At 47.0% G+C, this 16,664-nt stretch overlaps 1 protein-coding gene across 1 annotated transcript in view; it reads right to left on the reverse strand.

The window, feature by feature from the left end:
• The window catches only part of IFT122 (intraflagellar transport 122), a 251,801-nt gene that overhangs the window by 230,412 nt on the left and 4,725 nt on the right, over positions 1 to 16,664 (reverse strand). Inside the window, exon 2 of the mRNA XM_069206316.1 lies at positions 5,411 to 5,477. Coding sequence (XP_069062417.1) covers positions 5,411 to 5,477 — 67 coding nt within the window. The remainder of the gene's footprint in view (positions 1 to 5,410; positions 5,478 to 16,664) is intronic.

Genomic DNA, 16,664 nt, shown 5'->3' on the forward strand with positions numbered 1-16,664 from the left:
GTGAGGACTGGCTTTTTTCACATGATTAGGGTCATGGTCTTTGTGCAAACAACAATGGAAAGAAGCATGAGGCTCTGTCACAGACATATGCCTTCTACATGTGTAGGAGGGCTTGAAGCTAAACAACACTGGAAGCTAAATCTTGTCAAACGTTTCAGAAATGTTTCAAAATTCTGACAAAACTGTCAAACAGTATTATCAAGATAAACCCAATGGTTCTAGATCTGCTTCTTTTGGAGGCAGAAAAAAGAGGAAGAGACTTTGGGCCTCATTAGGAGGCTGGTAGACTGCCACATCACGAGTTGTGGGGCTTGGCAGACCTCAAACCTCCACAATGCCGCCTGGCCCGCCTGTGCGGTCGCACCACCGCGGCCGGCGGTGAGCACCTCCAACCCAGCGGCAGGTCTGAGCCTGCCGGCTGAATTACAAGGCTGCAGACAGCCAAGCTTTCCGTGGCGGTCAACCCGCCACTAAAACCCTGGCGGAAACACACATGGCGACAGGAATCCTGATTCCTGTCGCCGGCACACACCTCTTCATGCACACATGCATTCACATACAAACCCCTTGGCATACATCCACAGACACCCCCCACTCACTCGCAAACATGTAGACACGCACCCCCACTCGCTCGCACACACGCACTAAGACAACCCCATACACGTGCACATACACACTAACACTCACATTCAATCGCATACATGCACGCATTCACCACCACCCTCCCCTTCTCCGCATACACACACTCACAATCAATCAAAAAAATGTATAAAGCGCGCTACTCACCCGTGAGGTTCTCAAGGCTTGGGGGTGGGGGGACAGGAGGGGCAAACTGTTTGAACAACCAGGTTTTGAGGTTCTTTCTGAAGAGCAGGAGGTCTTTGGTATTGCGGAGGTTAGGAGAAGGACCTGCCTCCTGTGGTGGTGCGTTGGATGCGGGGGACTGTGGCTAGGGCAAGGTTGGCTGATCGGAAGTTGCGGGTGGAAGTGTGGAAGTTCACTCTTTCTTTTCACTACACCCCCCCTCCACACACACGCACACACGCACCCACACCCTCCCAACCCCCTCTTTCGGACAACCACTTACCTTCCCCGTCGAGGAGGTCGTCCAGGATAGGTCCTGGCAGTCTTGCACCGCCAGAACCACCGCACCAGCAGGACTCCGCCAAGCCGTTTTACAGCTTGTAATATGGTGGGCAGAGTCTTGCTGGGGTGGCAGTGCTGGCGAGGCAACCGCCTCTTCGGAGTTGGACTTCTGCCCATAAATGGGCAGAAGTCCCCCAATGACTCCTAAAATGGCAGGCAACAGACCGGCAGCACTGGAGGTCTGTTCCCTGCAGGGGCTTCAGCAGTCTTACAAAAAGACCGCCAGAGTCGTAATGAGGCCCTTTGTGTGCAAAGGTCACACCTTTGTAGCAATCAGCATGTAATATCCAGTGGAGCTGAGCGTCCTTACTGCCAATGCCAAACAGTGCTGCATGACACCAGTAGTGGAGCATGATGGTTGCAAGTAACGTTTCAGGGTCCAGTGAGGAACTGAAAAGAGTTCTGTGGATTCCTCGTATACAGGCCTGAAATAGCTGAAAAATCCAATGTTGACCTAAGAGTGCTAGGTCCTAACCAGAGCTTCGGAATTTCTGCATACATCCTTTTACATACAATTAAACTATAGGTTATCCTGAAAATCATGCATACACTCTGTACACCCGGCTTAAGATAGGTCATCTACAAGGCGAAATGATTAACAGAGGCTGCTCTGCCAACAGAGCCATGATGACAAGAATCCATCTGATCCTGTAAACTCTAAATGCAACCTAGCACCTGTTCGACCACTGCATATTTATACAACTTAGCCAGGAGCCAAGGAACGTTTCTCCAACAGTGGCTTTATCTCAGTTATTAATGTCTCACAAATCAATGGATTTTTTGGGGGAACACTGACCACGGTTTCATAAACCCAAAAGGGAAGAGTCCCAAGATAAGCAAGCAGACAGCTATGAGGAAGGGGGGGTATTAAATGGTGTGGTTGTGTGAATACACAAAGTACAAAAAGGAAGTTTAAGTTGAACAGTTGTGTTAGAAATCAATAGTTTCTCAATTTAACTATCTGGGTTTTAGATTTAATACTAGAGGTAATAATTGGGGAGGGGGGCAAGATCTCAAAAGTCGAATGATAAAAGCAGATGATAAAAGCAGGTGTTAAGCACATAGAACAACATGTTAGGAGCAGGCCTACGTTCTGCTGCCGCAACAATCTGTGAAGCAAGCAGACTTTATTCTGCTGAATTAAGGGGTATGGTAAATTTAAATTCACTGTTAACAGTCCAAGAAAATGTTATTAGGAGGTTACATGGAGTGTCAATATCTATCACTTTAGTAGTTTTAAGGATAGACTTTGATGTAACCAGAAAAGACAGAAATGCTGCTTTTAAAACCTTTGTTTTGCATTTATCTTTGGTCTAATCCCAAGGCCAAAATGTCATAAGATGGTACCACAGGTTGTGAGGAAGTCCTAAAACTTCCATGGGTTGCTCACATTTAAGAGTCACTGTAAATGTCAGGACTATAAAGAGCAGGATTCAATAGTCGATAGAAAGAACCTGAAATTAAGACTAAGGTTGTAAAAAGGTAACTTTTAAGAGCAACTATTCTGACCGGCGTAATATTGTAAATATTAATTTATTGCTGTTATCTAAGATGGGAAATGCTTACTGCATGTATTATTTAAAAGGACTACAATGAACCTTACCTCTGCAATTATCATCTGATTTAGGAGTTTCCAAGGTAGTTGTACGTTGTGTCACAGTTTTGACAAACTCAAAAAGTTTTTGGGGTGGCTTTTTGGCAAGATCAATCTGAGACCTGATAGACTCAGTTTTAGTGGCACGTTTTTGTACGCTGAACTTGAGCAACAAAAGGACTTAAACCTTAATCCCAGAAAAATTATGCCAAAGTTAGTTGTATGAGGAGCAGAGGAAAAAGGGAGTTGGGTAGGGTTGTAAAAGCAGTAATGAGGGGTAAGGAAATATTTATAAGGGTTCAAGAACAGAAAGAGAGCAGGACATTCAGAATGCAGAGATGTAAGTGTAATATCAACATTAGGAGAATGTGGGGGGTCAGAAAGGAGGGTGTATTGTGACTGACGGCAGGGGACGGGCAGCAGCTAGTAACGTGGACAAACAACAGTAAAAGTTTGAATAGTTCCAAGTTAGTGTCAGAGGCTTGAACCATAAATTTTCTGTTGTTGTAGACTGAGATAGAGAGGTATGTCTTAACAAGAGTTGAGGGAGTGGCCACAGGGTAGCATCAGAATGCAGCTGATTTCAGTGTTTTTAAAGGTGTGACTCCAGCTCAAGGTGTTAAGTGGGAAAAACAGGAGAAGCAGGCTATTTCTAGAGCTGTGGTAATGGTCTGTGAACAGCAATCCATGTTGCTGTTGTGTTTAAAGTCTCTAGATGCATTCTTAGATAAGTTCAGGGGGTAAATGATTCTACACAACAATTGGGTTCAAATTTAGAGAAACTATGGGAAGGTCGGAAATATGGTATAAGAGCGAGGTAGGGAGAGGCCTTGCCCCATCAGTAATCCAAGTATCTACAGAGTCATAATGAGGCAGTTTCTCTTAGTGCTGGCTCTTGTCACAACTGGATACCAGTCAATCGCCATGAATCAAGTAAAAGTAAATCATTGACTGCAGCACTACAAAACTCCACGGAAGAGCAAGGAAGTAGCTACAGGCTTCGGGTGAGGGGTCCACCAGTCAGGATATGCACATCCAAACTGGGTCTTGGAAAGTTCCAGCTCCATCGCCTTAGCCCTAGGAGACACTCTTTCTTCTGGGATAAGATTGATCTTTTAGGTTGAAGAACATTGAGCTTATTTCACACTTATCGGGCCAGCCAAGAAGGACGTTGCAGTTTTATTTTATAGTTACTGGAGCCCATATGCTGCAAGAAATCTTATCCCTATGGTGTCAGGCCAGGCAGAGTCGACAGCGAAAGTCTTTAGTTTTTTTTAGGCCAAGTTAGGTGCAAAATGGCCACATCAATAGAGATTCTATAGGAGATTAGGGGGCATTGAATGAGCACCTTTCTCTGTCACCAAACGCCGTCAGTGCTCTATTCGCACCCTAAAATCTTTATCCCCAATCAAAAACAAAGATTAGCTGAATCAGTCACCTATCCACAACAAATGTAGTCATCTGTCCACAGCCACAGCTACATCAGTAAGTCACTATTCAATGGCAGCTTAAGCAGGCAGGAGCGGAAGGTCAGGGTGCCCTCATTGGTCATGGTTGGTCTGGCTCAGTAGTGGCAGGAAGGAGTAAGCAGTTCAGGGCGCACTCATCAGGGATCAGCTGGGGCAAGCAGAATCAAATGGGTCAGAGCACCATCAGCAGGTTCATCGGTAGGAGGACAACCACTGAAGGCCTGGGGGAGGAGCAGGTGCGATGGGAGTGAAACAAGCATAGGGGTGTGTCCTGAAAAGCATGGAGCAAAAAGTTGGCCACAGTCATGTCCACTCCAACAGTCCTCGCATTGTGCGGTTCCCCATGTAGTAGAAGGCAGTAAAAGGGGAGCCTCACTCTCCACACCTGGGTTTCCACCAGGTGGAAACAGACTGAGGTGCCACTGGCAGAAGTTGGAGAGTACTGATGCTGAGGGAGTTAGAGGGTTTCCGTGACAGCTGGGTAACTCGAGTGTAGGACTAAGCACTTTGAGGGGCCAGCAAGTTAAACTGGGAATGACTAAGAGCAATAGAAGATCACCATATACAGAACAATTTGTCTGCCTCCAGTGTGGGTCCAGATTCGCTACTGAATGATCCTTTTTGCTGGTAATGTATGAAGAATTGCAATCCCAAAGGGGCTCCATCGTGTTCGATAAATAATAGCAGGACCTCATGTTCTCAGGTCAAGTAAGGTAGCATTGCGACTCTCCCCCTGGCAATCATTTGATGGCCAATTGGATACCAGTATTGTTGATGCACAGAAACTGAAAGCATTGTGCCTAAGTAACCACACAAATACAAACATCAACACTTCTGTGTAGAGCGTACCTGAGTAATGAAGTGATAAATCAGTCAATAGCACTACTAATAAGATCTACCCTCATTTTACAGTCAAACAATACCGAAAACAACAACAATCTGGAGAGCCTTAGGGCTTGTGATTTTTTTCACGTTTAGAAAATGATAACAATTCCTAAATCTATTCTGCAAGTGGCTAATCTGATTATAGGGTGTAACTTTATCTCAAACCACAAATTAAACTTTATATATCATGGTGCTGCAGTATAGAGGCGGATTCAACAAACTACTGTCAAATGTCGAGTATAAGTAAAGCACTCCTAAAATAAAAACAGATTATGCCATCACCAATGCAAGTAAAGGGCCACTGTGGAGTTCTTACCAGTACTCTGTTTCCAGCAGCAACAATCAGTTGGGTTCCATCAGGTTTAAAAGCCAGATCATAGATGCTATTAAAAGAAGTTTAAAAAAACAGTAGAAAGAATTAAACTAAAAAGATAATACAGTATGAGAGGCAAATGTTCAACTCATAAATAATTGAACATAAATACTGGAAACCTCCACATTTTTGGATTACATGCGCTATACTACATTTATCACTGCAGTAATCGTAAGGAAACATGTAGCACGCTAAAAAGCTCTGAACAAATAAACATGGGAATAGTTGGTTCAAGAGGTGAATCATTTTTGTAGACCCATAGTGTAGCAGCTCCATCTATGAGGTTATAGTTGATGAAAGTTAAACTTTAGTTGCATTCTTGTCACAGAGCTAGAATGAAGGCACTCTACATGGGTTTGTAGTCTTCATCTGCAATACAATTTCAGGATGATACACACATAACAACTACTCTACACAAGCAATGAGTCTCTGAAATAACAGACTGTAAATAAACCACCAGGCTACAGCATGGGATACCATTTTCAATATTAAGATTACATGTTTCAAGTCTTTGGAATGGCATCTATACTCAGGGACACTTGAATTGCGATTTTTCTAGCTGTTGTGTTTTGGGTATAATTACAGATTTGTCACATAATAAATCATCTGCTTCGTAATCTGAAAATGCCAACAAAAAAAATGTTTTGAGCTCAGACGGAACAAAAGTTACTAAAAACTGTTGCTGTGTGGTGGAAGGCCCTTCACAAGGGTTGACTGGTCACCTTTCTTTTGCTCATTTCTGTATTTCGGTGTCAAAGTGCTACTAATGAGATAGAACCTTTCCCCAGAAAGGTGTACAAAAGACAAAATAATGAGGTAATACAAACACAAAACATGCTGCATTACAGCACATGATTTGCCCTTACTTGCTGCATAATTTAGCCAACTCTGCCCCCTAACTTGGTCCTCCCCAGTGCATAATTCCAGTGGACCTGCCTATACTGTTACTAGGGAATGAAACTGCACAGAACTAGTCCAGAATAACATCGTATGCTACTGTGGAAATACATGTAACATGAATATGGCATGGCCTACAATATGGTACACAATTAATCCAGAATAACAGAAAGCATGTATTAGAAATCCAATCTTCTCTCCACTAAATAAATTTTCAAACTATACCGAAGGCTTCTATTTTCTGTCATAAATACAGTCTAGACTTTATATTTATGGGCTGACTGAATAATGTTATTGAACTGAAGTGAACACCTAACTTTTATCACATTCCTAAATATTGTCTTCAAAAATATTTTTAAAGACAAACATTGTTTTAAACCAAACCAGGCCCATCCACTGTTTTAACTACCATACTTTAGGATAATAGTTCAAGCAACACCAATCTACTTTTCATTAAGGTAAATAACGTCGGTTGTACTCCCATTTATAGGCAGAAGGATCTATGCCTTTTAGGGCTAACAATTTCTGTAGATTTACTTATTTAAAGATTTCTCACAATGGGACTTCCAGAACAATTTGGTTATGTTTTCATTACTTTTTGGCACTGGAATGAGTCTTAATTACGGTCTGAAACCCTAAAACAAAGGCAAAGGTTTGTCTCAAATGCTAGATCCCAATACTGGAGCCACTCTTAGCCCTCCTGTAGGAAGTTGGCTCTGTATGTGCTATTTCAAAGTAAGGAATAGCATGCACAGAGTCCAAGGGTTCCCCTTAGAGGTAAAATAGTGGTAAAAATAGATAATACTAATGCTCTATTTTGTGGTAGTGTGGTCGAGCAGTAGGCTTATCCAAGGAGTAGTGTTAAGCATTTGTTGTACATACACATAGACAATAAATGAGGTACACACACTCAGAGACAAATCCAGCCAATAGGTTTTGTTATAGAAAAATATCTTTTCTTAGTTTATTTTAAGAACCACAGGTTCAAATTTAACATGTAATATCTTATTTGAAAGGTATTGCAGGTAAGTACATTAGGAACTTTGAATCATTTCAATTGCATGTATACTTTTCAAGTTATTCACAACTAGCTATTTTAAAAGTGGACACAGTGCAATTTTCACAGTTCCTGGGGGAGGTAAGTTTTTGTTAGTTTTACCAGGTAAGTACGACACTTACAGGGTTCAGTTCTTGGTCCAAGGTAGCCCACCGTTGGGGGTTCAGAGCAACCCCAAAGTTACCACACCAGCAGCTCAGGGCCGGTCAGGTGCAGAGTTCAAAGTGGTGCCCAAAACGCATAGGCTTCAATGGAGAGAAGGGGGTGCCCCGGTTCCAGTCTGCCCGCAGGTAAGTACCCGCGTCTTCGGAGGGCAGACCAGGGGGGTTTTGTAGGGCACCGGGGGGGACACAAGCCCACACAGAAATTTCACCCTCAGCGGCGCGGGGGCGGCCGGGTGCAGTGTTAGAACAAGCGTCGGGTTCGCAATGGAAGTCAATGAGAGATCAAGGGATCTCTTCAGCGCTGCAGGCAGGCAAGGGGGGGCTTCCTCGGGGAAACCTCCACTTGGGCAAGGGAGAGGGACTCCTGGGGGTCACTTCTGCAGTGAAAGTCCGGTCCTTCAGGTCCTGGGGGCTGCGGGTGCAGGGTCTTTTCCAGGCGTCGGGACTTAGGTTTCAGAGAGTCGCGGTCAGGGGAAGCCTCGGGATTCCCTCTGCAGGCGGCGCTGTGGGGGCTCAGGGGGGACAGGTTTTGGTACTCACAGTCGTAGAGTAGTCCGGGGGTCCTCCCTGAGGTGTTGGTTCTCCACCAGCCGAGTCGGGGTCGCCGGGTGCAGTGTTGCAAGTCTCACGCTTCTTGCGGGGAGATTGCAGGGTTCTTTAAAGCTGCTCCTTTGGATAAAGTTGCAGTCTTTTTGGAGCAGGTCCGCTGTCCTCGGGAGTTTCTTGTCGTCGTCGAAGCAGGGCAGTCCTCAGAGGATGCAGAGGTCGCTGGTCCCTTTGGAAGGCGTCGCTGGAGCAGAGTTCTTTGGAAGGCAGGAGACAGGCCGGTGAGTTTCTGGAGCCAAGGCAGTTGTTGTCTTCTGGTCTTCCTCTGCAGGGGTTTTCAGCTAGGCTGTCCTTCTTCTTGTTGTTGCAGGAATCTAGTTTCTAGGTTCAGGGAGAGCCCTTAAATACTAAATTTAAGGGCGTGTTTAGGTCTGGGGGGTTAGTAGCCAATGGCTACTAGCCCTGAGGGTGGGTACACCCTCTTTGTGCCTCCTCCCAAGGGGAGGGGGTCACATCCCTAATCCTATTGGGGGAATCCTCCATCTGCAAGATGGAGGATTTCTAAAAGTTAGAGTCACCTCAGCTCAGGACACCTTAGGGGCTGTCCTGACTGGCCAGTGACTCCTCCTTGTTATTCTCATTATTTTCTCCGGCCTTGCCGCCAAAAGTGGGGGCCGGGGCCGGAGGGGGCGGGCAACTCCACTAGCTGGAGAGTCCTGCGGTGCTGTGACAAAGGGGTGAGCCTTTGAGGCTCACCGCCAGGTGTTACAGCTCCTGCCTGGGGGAGGTGTTAGCATCTCCACCCAGTGCAGGCTTTGTTACTGGCCTCAGAGTGACAAAGGCACTCTCCCCATGGGGCCAGCAACATGTCTCTAGTGTGGCAGGCTGCTGGAACCAGTCAGCCTACACAGATAGTCGGTTAAGTTTCAGGGGGCACCTCTAAGGTGCCCTCTGTGGTGTATTTTACAATAAAATGTACACTGGCATCAGTGTGCATTTATTGTGCTGAGAAGTTTGATACCAAACTTCCCAGTTTTCAGTGTAGCCATTATGGTGCTGTGGAGTTCGTGTAAAACAGACTCCCAGACCATATACTCTTATGGCTACCCTGCACTTACAATGTCTAAGGTTTTGTTTAGACACTGTAGGGGCACAGTGCTCATGCACTGGTACCCTCACCTATGGTATAGTGCACCCTGCCTTAGGGCTGTAAGGCCTGCTAGAGGGGTGTCTTACCTATACTGCATAGGCAGTGAGAGGCTGGCATGGCACCCTGAGGGGAGTGCCATGTCGACTTACTCATTTTGTTCTCACTAGCACACACAAGCTGGTAAGCAGTGTGTGTGCTGAGTGAGGGGTCTCTAGGGTGGCATAATACATGCTGCAGCCCTTAGAGACCTTCCCTGGCATCAGGGCCCTTGGTACCAGAGGTACCAGTTATAAGGGACTTATCTGGATGCCAGGGTGTGCCAATTGTGGAATCAAAAGTACAGGTTAGGGAAAGAACACTGGTGTTGGGGCCTGGTTAGCAGGCCTCAGCACACTTTCAATTCAAAACATAGCATCAGCAAAGGCAAAAAGTCAGGGGGTAACCATGCCAAGGAGGCATTTCCTTACACAACCCCCCCCCCCCCCAAACGAAAGAGGATGAGACTAACCTTTCCCAAGAGAGTCTTCATTTTCTAAGTGGAAGAACCTGGAAAGGCCATCTGCATTGGCATGGGCAGTCCCAGGTCTGTGTTCCACTATAAAGTCCATTCCCTGTAGGGAGATGGACCACCTCAACAGTTTTGGATTTTCACCTTTCATTTGCATCAGCCATCTGAGAGGTCTGTGGTCAGTCTGAACTAGGAAGTGAGTACCAAAGAGGTATGGTCTCAGCTTCTTCAGGGACCAAACCACAGCAAAGGCCTCCCTCTCAATGGCACTCCAACGCTGCTCCCTGGGGAGTAACCTCCTGCTAATGAAAGCAACAGGCTCGTCAAGGCCATCATCATTTGTTTGGGACAAAACTGCCCCTATCCCATGTTCAGAGGCATCTGTTTGCACAATGAATTGCTTGGAGTAATCTGGAGCTTTTAGAACTGGTGCTGTGCACATAGCTTGCTTCAGGGTGTCAAAGGCCTGTTGGCATTCTACAGTCCAGTTTACTTTCTTGGAGGTGAGTTCTGTGAGGGCTGTCACAATGGATCCATATCCCTTCACAAACCTCCTATAGTACCCAGTCAAGCCAAGGAATGCCCTGACTTGAGTCTGGGTTTTTGGAGCTGCCCAGTCCAGAATAGTCTGGATCTTAGGCTGGAGTGGCTGAACTTGGCCTCCACCTACAAGGTGTCCCAAGTAAACCACAGTTCCCTGCCCTATCTGGCATTTGGATGCCTTGATAGAGAGGCCTGCAGATTGCAGAGCCTTCAAAACCTTCTTCAGGTGGACCAGGTGATCCTGCCAGGTGGAGCTGAAGACAGCAATATCATCAAGATAAGCTGCACTAAAGGATTCCAGCCCAGCAAGGACTTGATTCACCAACCTTTGGAAGGTGGCAGGGGCATTCTTTAAACCAAAGGGCATAACAGTGAACTGATAATGCCCATCAGGTGTGGAGAATGCTGTCTTTTCTTTTGCTCCAGGGGCCATTTTGATTTGCCAGTACCCTGCTGTTAAGTCAAAGGTACTTAAGAATTTGGCAGCCCCTAATTTGTCTATTAGCTCATCAGCTCTAGGAATGGGATGAGCATCTGTCTTGGTGACAGAGTTGAGACCTCTGTAGTCCACACAAAACCTCATCTCTCTCTTTCCTTCTTTGGTGTGAGGTTTGGGGACTAAGACCACTGGGCTAGCCCAGGGGCTGTCAGAGTACTCAATTACTCCCAATTCCAGCATCTTGTGGACTTCCACCTTGATGCTTTCCTTAACTTGGTCAGACTGTCTAAATATTTTGTTTTTGACAGGCATGCTGTCTCCTGTGTCCACATCATGGGTACACAGGTGGGTCTGACCAGGGGTTAGGGAAAAGAGTTCAGCAAACTGCTGCAGGACCTTCCTGCAGTCAGACTGCTGTTGGCTAGAGAGGGTGTCTGAGTAGATCACTCCATCTACTGAGCCATCGTTAGGGTCTGATGAGAGGAGATCAGGGAGAGGTTCACTCTCAGCTTCCTGGTCCTCATCTGTTACCATCAACAGATTTACATCAGCCCTGTCAAGGAAGAGCTTAAGGCGGTTCACATGGATCACCCTCTTGGGGCTCCTGCTTGTGCCCAGGTCTACCAGGTAGGTGACCTGACTCTTCCTTTCAAGTACTGGGTAAGGGCCACTCCATTTGTCCTGGAGTGCCCTGGGAGCCACAGGCTCCAGAACCCAGACTTTCTGCCCTGGTTGAAATTCAACCAGTGCAGCCTTTTGGTCATACCACAACTTCTGGAGTTGTTGGCTGGCCTCAAGGTTTTTACTTGCCTTTTCCATGTACTCTGCCATCCTTGAGCGAAGGCCAAGTACATAGTCCACTATGTCTTGTTTAGGCTCATGAAGAGGTCTCTCCCAGCCTTCTTTAACAAGAGCAAGTGGTCCCCTTACAGGGTGGCCAAACAGAAGTTCAAAGGGTGAGAATCCTACTCCCTTCTGAGGCACCTCTCTGTAAGCGAAAAGCAGACATGGCAGGAGGACATCCCATCTCCTTTTGAGTTTTTCTGGGAGCCCCATGATCATGCCCTTTAATGTCTTGTTGAATCTCTCAACAAGGCCATTAGTTTGTGGATGATATGGTGTAGTGAATTTGTAAGTCACTCCACACTCATTCCACATGTGTTTTAGGTATGCTGACATGAAGTTGGTACCTCTGTCAGACACCACCTCCTTAGGAAAACCCACTCTGGTAAAGATACCAATGAGGGCCTTGGCTACTGCAGGGGCAGTAGTCGACCTAAGGGGAATAGCTTCAGGATACCTAGTAGCATGATCCACTACTACTAGGATGTACATATTTCCTGAGGCTGTGGGAGGTTCTAGTGGACCAACTATGTCCACACCCACTCTTTCAAAGGGGACCCCCACCACTGGAAGTGGAATGAGGGGGGCCTTTGGGTGCCCACCTGTCTTACCACTGGATTGACAGGTGGGGCAGGAGAGGCAAAACTCCTTAACCTTCTGGGACATATTGGGCCAGTAGAAGTGGTTGACTAACCTCTCCCACGTCTTGGTGTGTCCCAAATGCCCAGCAAGGGGAATATCATGGGCTAAGGTCAGAATAAACTCTCTGAACCCCTGAGGCACTACCACTCTCCTAGTGGCACCAGGTTTGGGATCTCTTGCCTCAGTGTACAGGAGTCCATCTTCCCAATAGACCCTATGTGTTCCATTTTTCTTGCCTTTGGACTCTTCAGCAGCTTGCTGCCTAAGGCCTTCAAGAGAGGGACAGGTTTCTTGTCCCTTACACAACTCTTCCCTTGAGGGTCCCCCTGGGCCCAAGAGCTCAACCTGATAAGGTTCCAGCTCCATAGGCTCAGTTCCCTCAGAGGGCAGAACTTCTTCCTGAGAAGAGAGGTTCTCTTTTTGGTGTTGTGTTGCAGCTGGTTTCCCAGCTGACTTTCCTTGTCTCTTGGTAGGCTGGGCCATTTTTCCAGACTCCAGCTCTACTTTTTCACCCTGTGCCTTGCACTGTGCCCTAGTCTTGACACACACCAGTTCAGGGATACCCAGCATGGCTGCATGGGTTTTTAGTTCTACCTCAGCCCATGCTGAGGACTCCAGGTCATTTCCAAGCAAACAGTCTACTGGGATATTCGAGGAGACCACCACCTGTTTCAGGCCATTGACCCCTCCCCACTCTAAAGTTACCATAGCCATGGGATGTACTTTAGTTTGATTGTCAGCATTGGTGACTGGATAGGTTTGTCCAGTCAGGTATTGGCCAGGGGAAACCAGTTTCTCTGTCACCATGGTGACACTGGCACCTGTATCCCTCAGGCCCTCTACACTTGTCCCATTAATTAAGAGCTGCTGCCTGTATTTTTGCATGTTAGGGGGCCAGGCAGCCAGTGTGGCTAAATCCACCCCACCCTCAGAGACTAATGTAGCTTCAGTGTGACGCCTGATTTGCTCTGGGCACACTGTTGATCCCACTTGGAGAATGGCCATTCCAGTTTTAGCTGGATGGGAGTTAGAAGTGGTATCTTTCTTGGGACAGGCCTTGTCTCCAGTTTGGTGTCCAGACTGTCTACAGTTTCGACACCAGGCCTTTTTGGGATCAAAGTTTTTACCCTTGTACCCAGGATTGTTTTGTGAAGAGGCTCTGGGCCACCCTCCTGTGCAGGTTTTTGGGGGCCTGTAGAAAACTCTTTACTATTTTTATTTTTGGCTGTCTCACCACCTTTCCCCTGGGGAGGTTTTGTGACCCCTTTCTTTTGGTCACCCCCTGTGGAAGTTTTGGACACCCTAGTCTTGACCCAATGGTCCGCCTTCTTTCCCAGTTCTTGGGGAGAAATTGGTCCTAGGTCCACCAGATGCTGATGCAGTTTGTCATTGAAACAATTACTTAACAGGTGTTCTTTCACAAATAAATTGTACAGCCCATCATAATTACTTACACCACTGCCTTGAATCCAACCATCTAGTGTTTTTACTGAGTAGACTACAAAGTCAACCCAGGTCTGGCTCGAGGATTTTTGAGCCCCCCTGAATCTAATCCTATACTCCTCAGTGGAGAATCCAAAGCCCTCAATCAGGGTACCCTTCATGAGGTCATAAGATTCTGCATCTTTTCCAGAGAGTGTGAGGAGTCTATCCCTACACTTTCCTGTGAACATTTCCCAAAGGAGAGCACCCCAGTGAGATTTGTTCACTTTTCTGGTTACACAAGCCCTCTCAAAAGCTGTGAACCATTTGGTGATGTCATCACCATCTTCATATTTAGTTACAATCCCTTTAGGGATTTTCAACATGTCAGGAGAATCTCTGACCCTATTTATGTTGCTGCCACCATTGATGGGTCCTAGGCCCATCTCTTGCCTTTCCCTGTCTATGGCTAGGATCTGTCTTTCCAAAGCCAATCTTTTGGCCATCCTGGCTAGCTGGATGTCCTCTTCACTGGAGTTATCCTCAGTGATTTCAGAGTTGTTGGCCCCTCCTGTGAGGGAACCAGCATCTCTGACTATTATTTGTGGAGTCAGGGCTTGAGAGGCCCTGTTCTCCCTAAATAGGACTGGTAGGGGGGAATTTTCCTCCAAGTCACTATCTTCATCCTCTGTGTTGCCATCCTCAGAGGGGTTGGCCTTTTCAAACTCTGCCAACAGCTCCTGGAGCTGTAGTTTGGAAGGTCTGGGGCCCATTACTATTTTCTTTATTTTACAGAGTGACCTTAGCTCCCTCATCTTAAGATGGAGGTAAGGTGTGGTGTCGAGTTCCACCACATTCATCTCTGCACTAGACATTATGCTTCTAAAAGTTGGAATACTTTTTAAGAATCTAAAACTAGTTCTAGGTTCTAATTCAAACTTTTACCAAACTTTTAAACTCTAAAAGAAATGCTAACAGGGACTAACACAAGGCCCTAGCAGGACTTTAAAGAATTTAGAAAACTTTTCAAACTGCAAAAAATCAATTTCTAATGACAATTTTGGAATTTGTCGTGTGATCAGGTATTGGCTGAGTAGTCCAGCAAATGCAAAGTCTTGTACCCCACCGCTGATCCACCAATGTAGGAAGTTGCCTCTGTATGTGCTATTTCAAAGTAAGGAATAGCATGCACAGAGTCCAAGGGTTCCCCTTAGAGGTAAAATAGTGGTAAAAATAGATAATACTAATGCTCTATTTTGTGGTAGTGTGGTCGAGCAGTAGGCTTATCCAAGGAGTAGTGTTAAGCATTTGTTGTACATACACATAGACAATAAATGAGGTACACACACTCAGAGACAAATCCAGCCAATAGGTTTTGTTATAGAAAAATATATTTTCTTAGTTTATTTTAAGAACCACAGGTTCAAATTTAACATGTAATATCTTGTTTGTAAGGTATTGCAGGTAAGTACATTAGGAACTTTGAATCATTTCAATTGCATGTATACTTTTCAAGTTATTCACAACTAGCTATTTTAAAAGTGGACACAGTGCAATTTTCACAGTTCCTGGGGGAGGTAAGTTTTTGTTAGTTTTACCAGGTAAGTACGACACTTACAGGGTTCAGTTCTTGGTCCAAGGTAGCCCACCGTTGGGGGTTCAGAGCAACCCCAAAGTTACCACACCAGCAGCTCAGGGCCGGTCAGGTGCAGAGTTCAAAGTGGTGCCCAAAACGCATAGGCTTCAAAGGAGAGAAGGGGGTGCCCCGGTTCCAGTCTGCCCGCAGGTAAGTACCCGCGTCTTCGGAGGGCAGACCAGGGGGGTTTTGTAGGGCACCGGGGGGGGACACAAGCCCACACAGAAATTTCACCCTCAGCGGCGCGGGGGCGGCCGGGTGCAGTGTTAGAACAAGCGTCGGGTTCGCAATGGAAGTCAATGAGAGATCAAGGGATCTCTTCAGCGCTGCAGGCAGGCAAGGGGGGGCTTCCTCGGGGAAACCTCCACTTGGGCAAGGGAGAGGGACTCCTGGGGGTCACTTCTGCAGTGAAAGTCCGGTCCTTCAGGTCCTGGGGGCTGCGGGTGCAGGGTCTTTTCCAGGCGTCGGGACTTAGGTTTCAGAGAGTCGCGGTCAGGGGAAGCCTTGGGATTCCCTCTGCAGGCGGCGCTGTGGGGGCTCAGGGGGGACAGGTTTTGGTACTCACAGTCGTAGAGTAGTCCGGGGGTCCTCCCTGAGGTGTTGGTTCTCCACCAGCCGAGTCGGGGTCGCCGGGTGCAGTGTTGCAAGTCTCACGCTTCTTGCGGGGAGATTGCAGGGTTCTTTAAAGCTGCTCCTTTGGATAAAGTTGCAGTCTTTTTGGAGCAGGTCCGCTGTCCTCGGGAGTTTCTTGTCGTCGTCGAAGCAGGGCAGTCCTCAGAGGATGCAGAGGTCGCTGGTCCCTTTGGAAGGCGTCGCTGGAGCAGAGTTCTTTGGAAGGCAGGAGACAGGCCGGTGAGTTTCTGGAGCCAAGGCAGTTGTTGTCTTCTGGTCTTCCTCTGCAGGGGTTTTCAGCTAGGCAGTCCTTCTTCTTGTTGTTGCAGGAATCTAGTTTCTAGGTTCAGGGAGAGCCCTTAAATACTAAATTTAAGGGCGTGTTTAGGTCTGGGGGGTTAGTAGCCAATGGCTACTAGCCCTGAGGGCGGGTACACCCTCTTTGTGCCTCCTCCCAAGGGGAGGGGGTCACATCCCTAATCCTATTGGGGGAATCCTCCATCTGCAAGATGGAGGATTTCTAAAAGTTAGAGTCACCTCAGCTCAGGACACCTTAGGGGCTGTCCTGACTGGCCAGTGACTCCTCCTTGTTATTCTCATTATTTTCTCCGGCCTTGCCGCCAAAAGTGGGGGCCGGAGCCGGAGGGGGCGGGCAACTCCACTAGCTGGAGTGTCCTGCGGTGCTGTGACAAAGGGGTGAGCCTTTGAGGCTCACCGCCAGGTGTTACAGCTCCTGCC

The sequence above is a fragment of the Pleurodeles waltl genome, chromosome 9 (assembly GCF_031143425.1).
Source record: "Pleurodeles waltl isolate 20211129_DDA chromosome 9, aPleWal1.hap1.20221129, whole genome shotgun sequence".
Classification (NCBI taxonomy): domain Eukaryota; kingdom Metazoa; phylum Chordata; class Amphibia; order Caudata; family Salamandridae; genus Pleurodeles; species Pleurodeles waltl.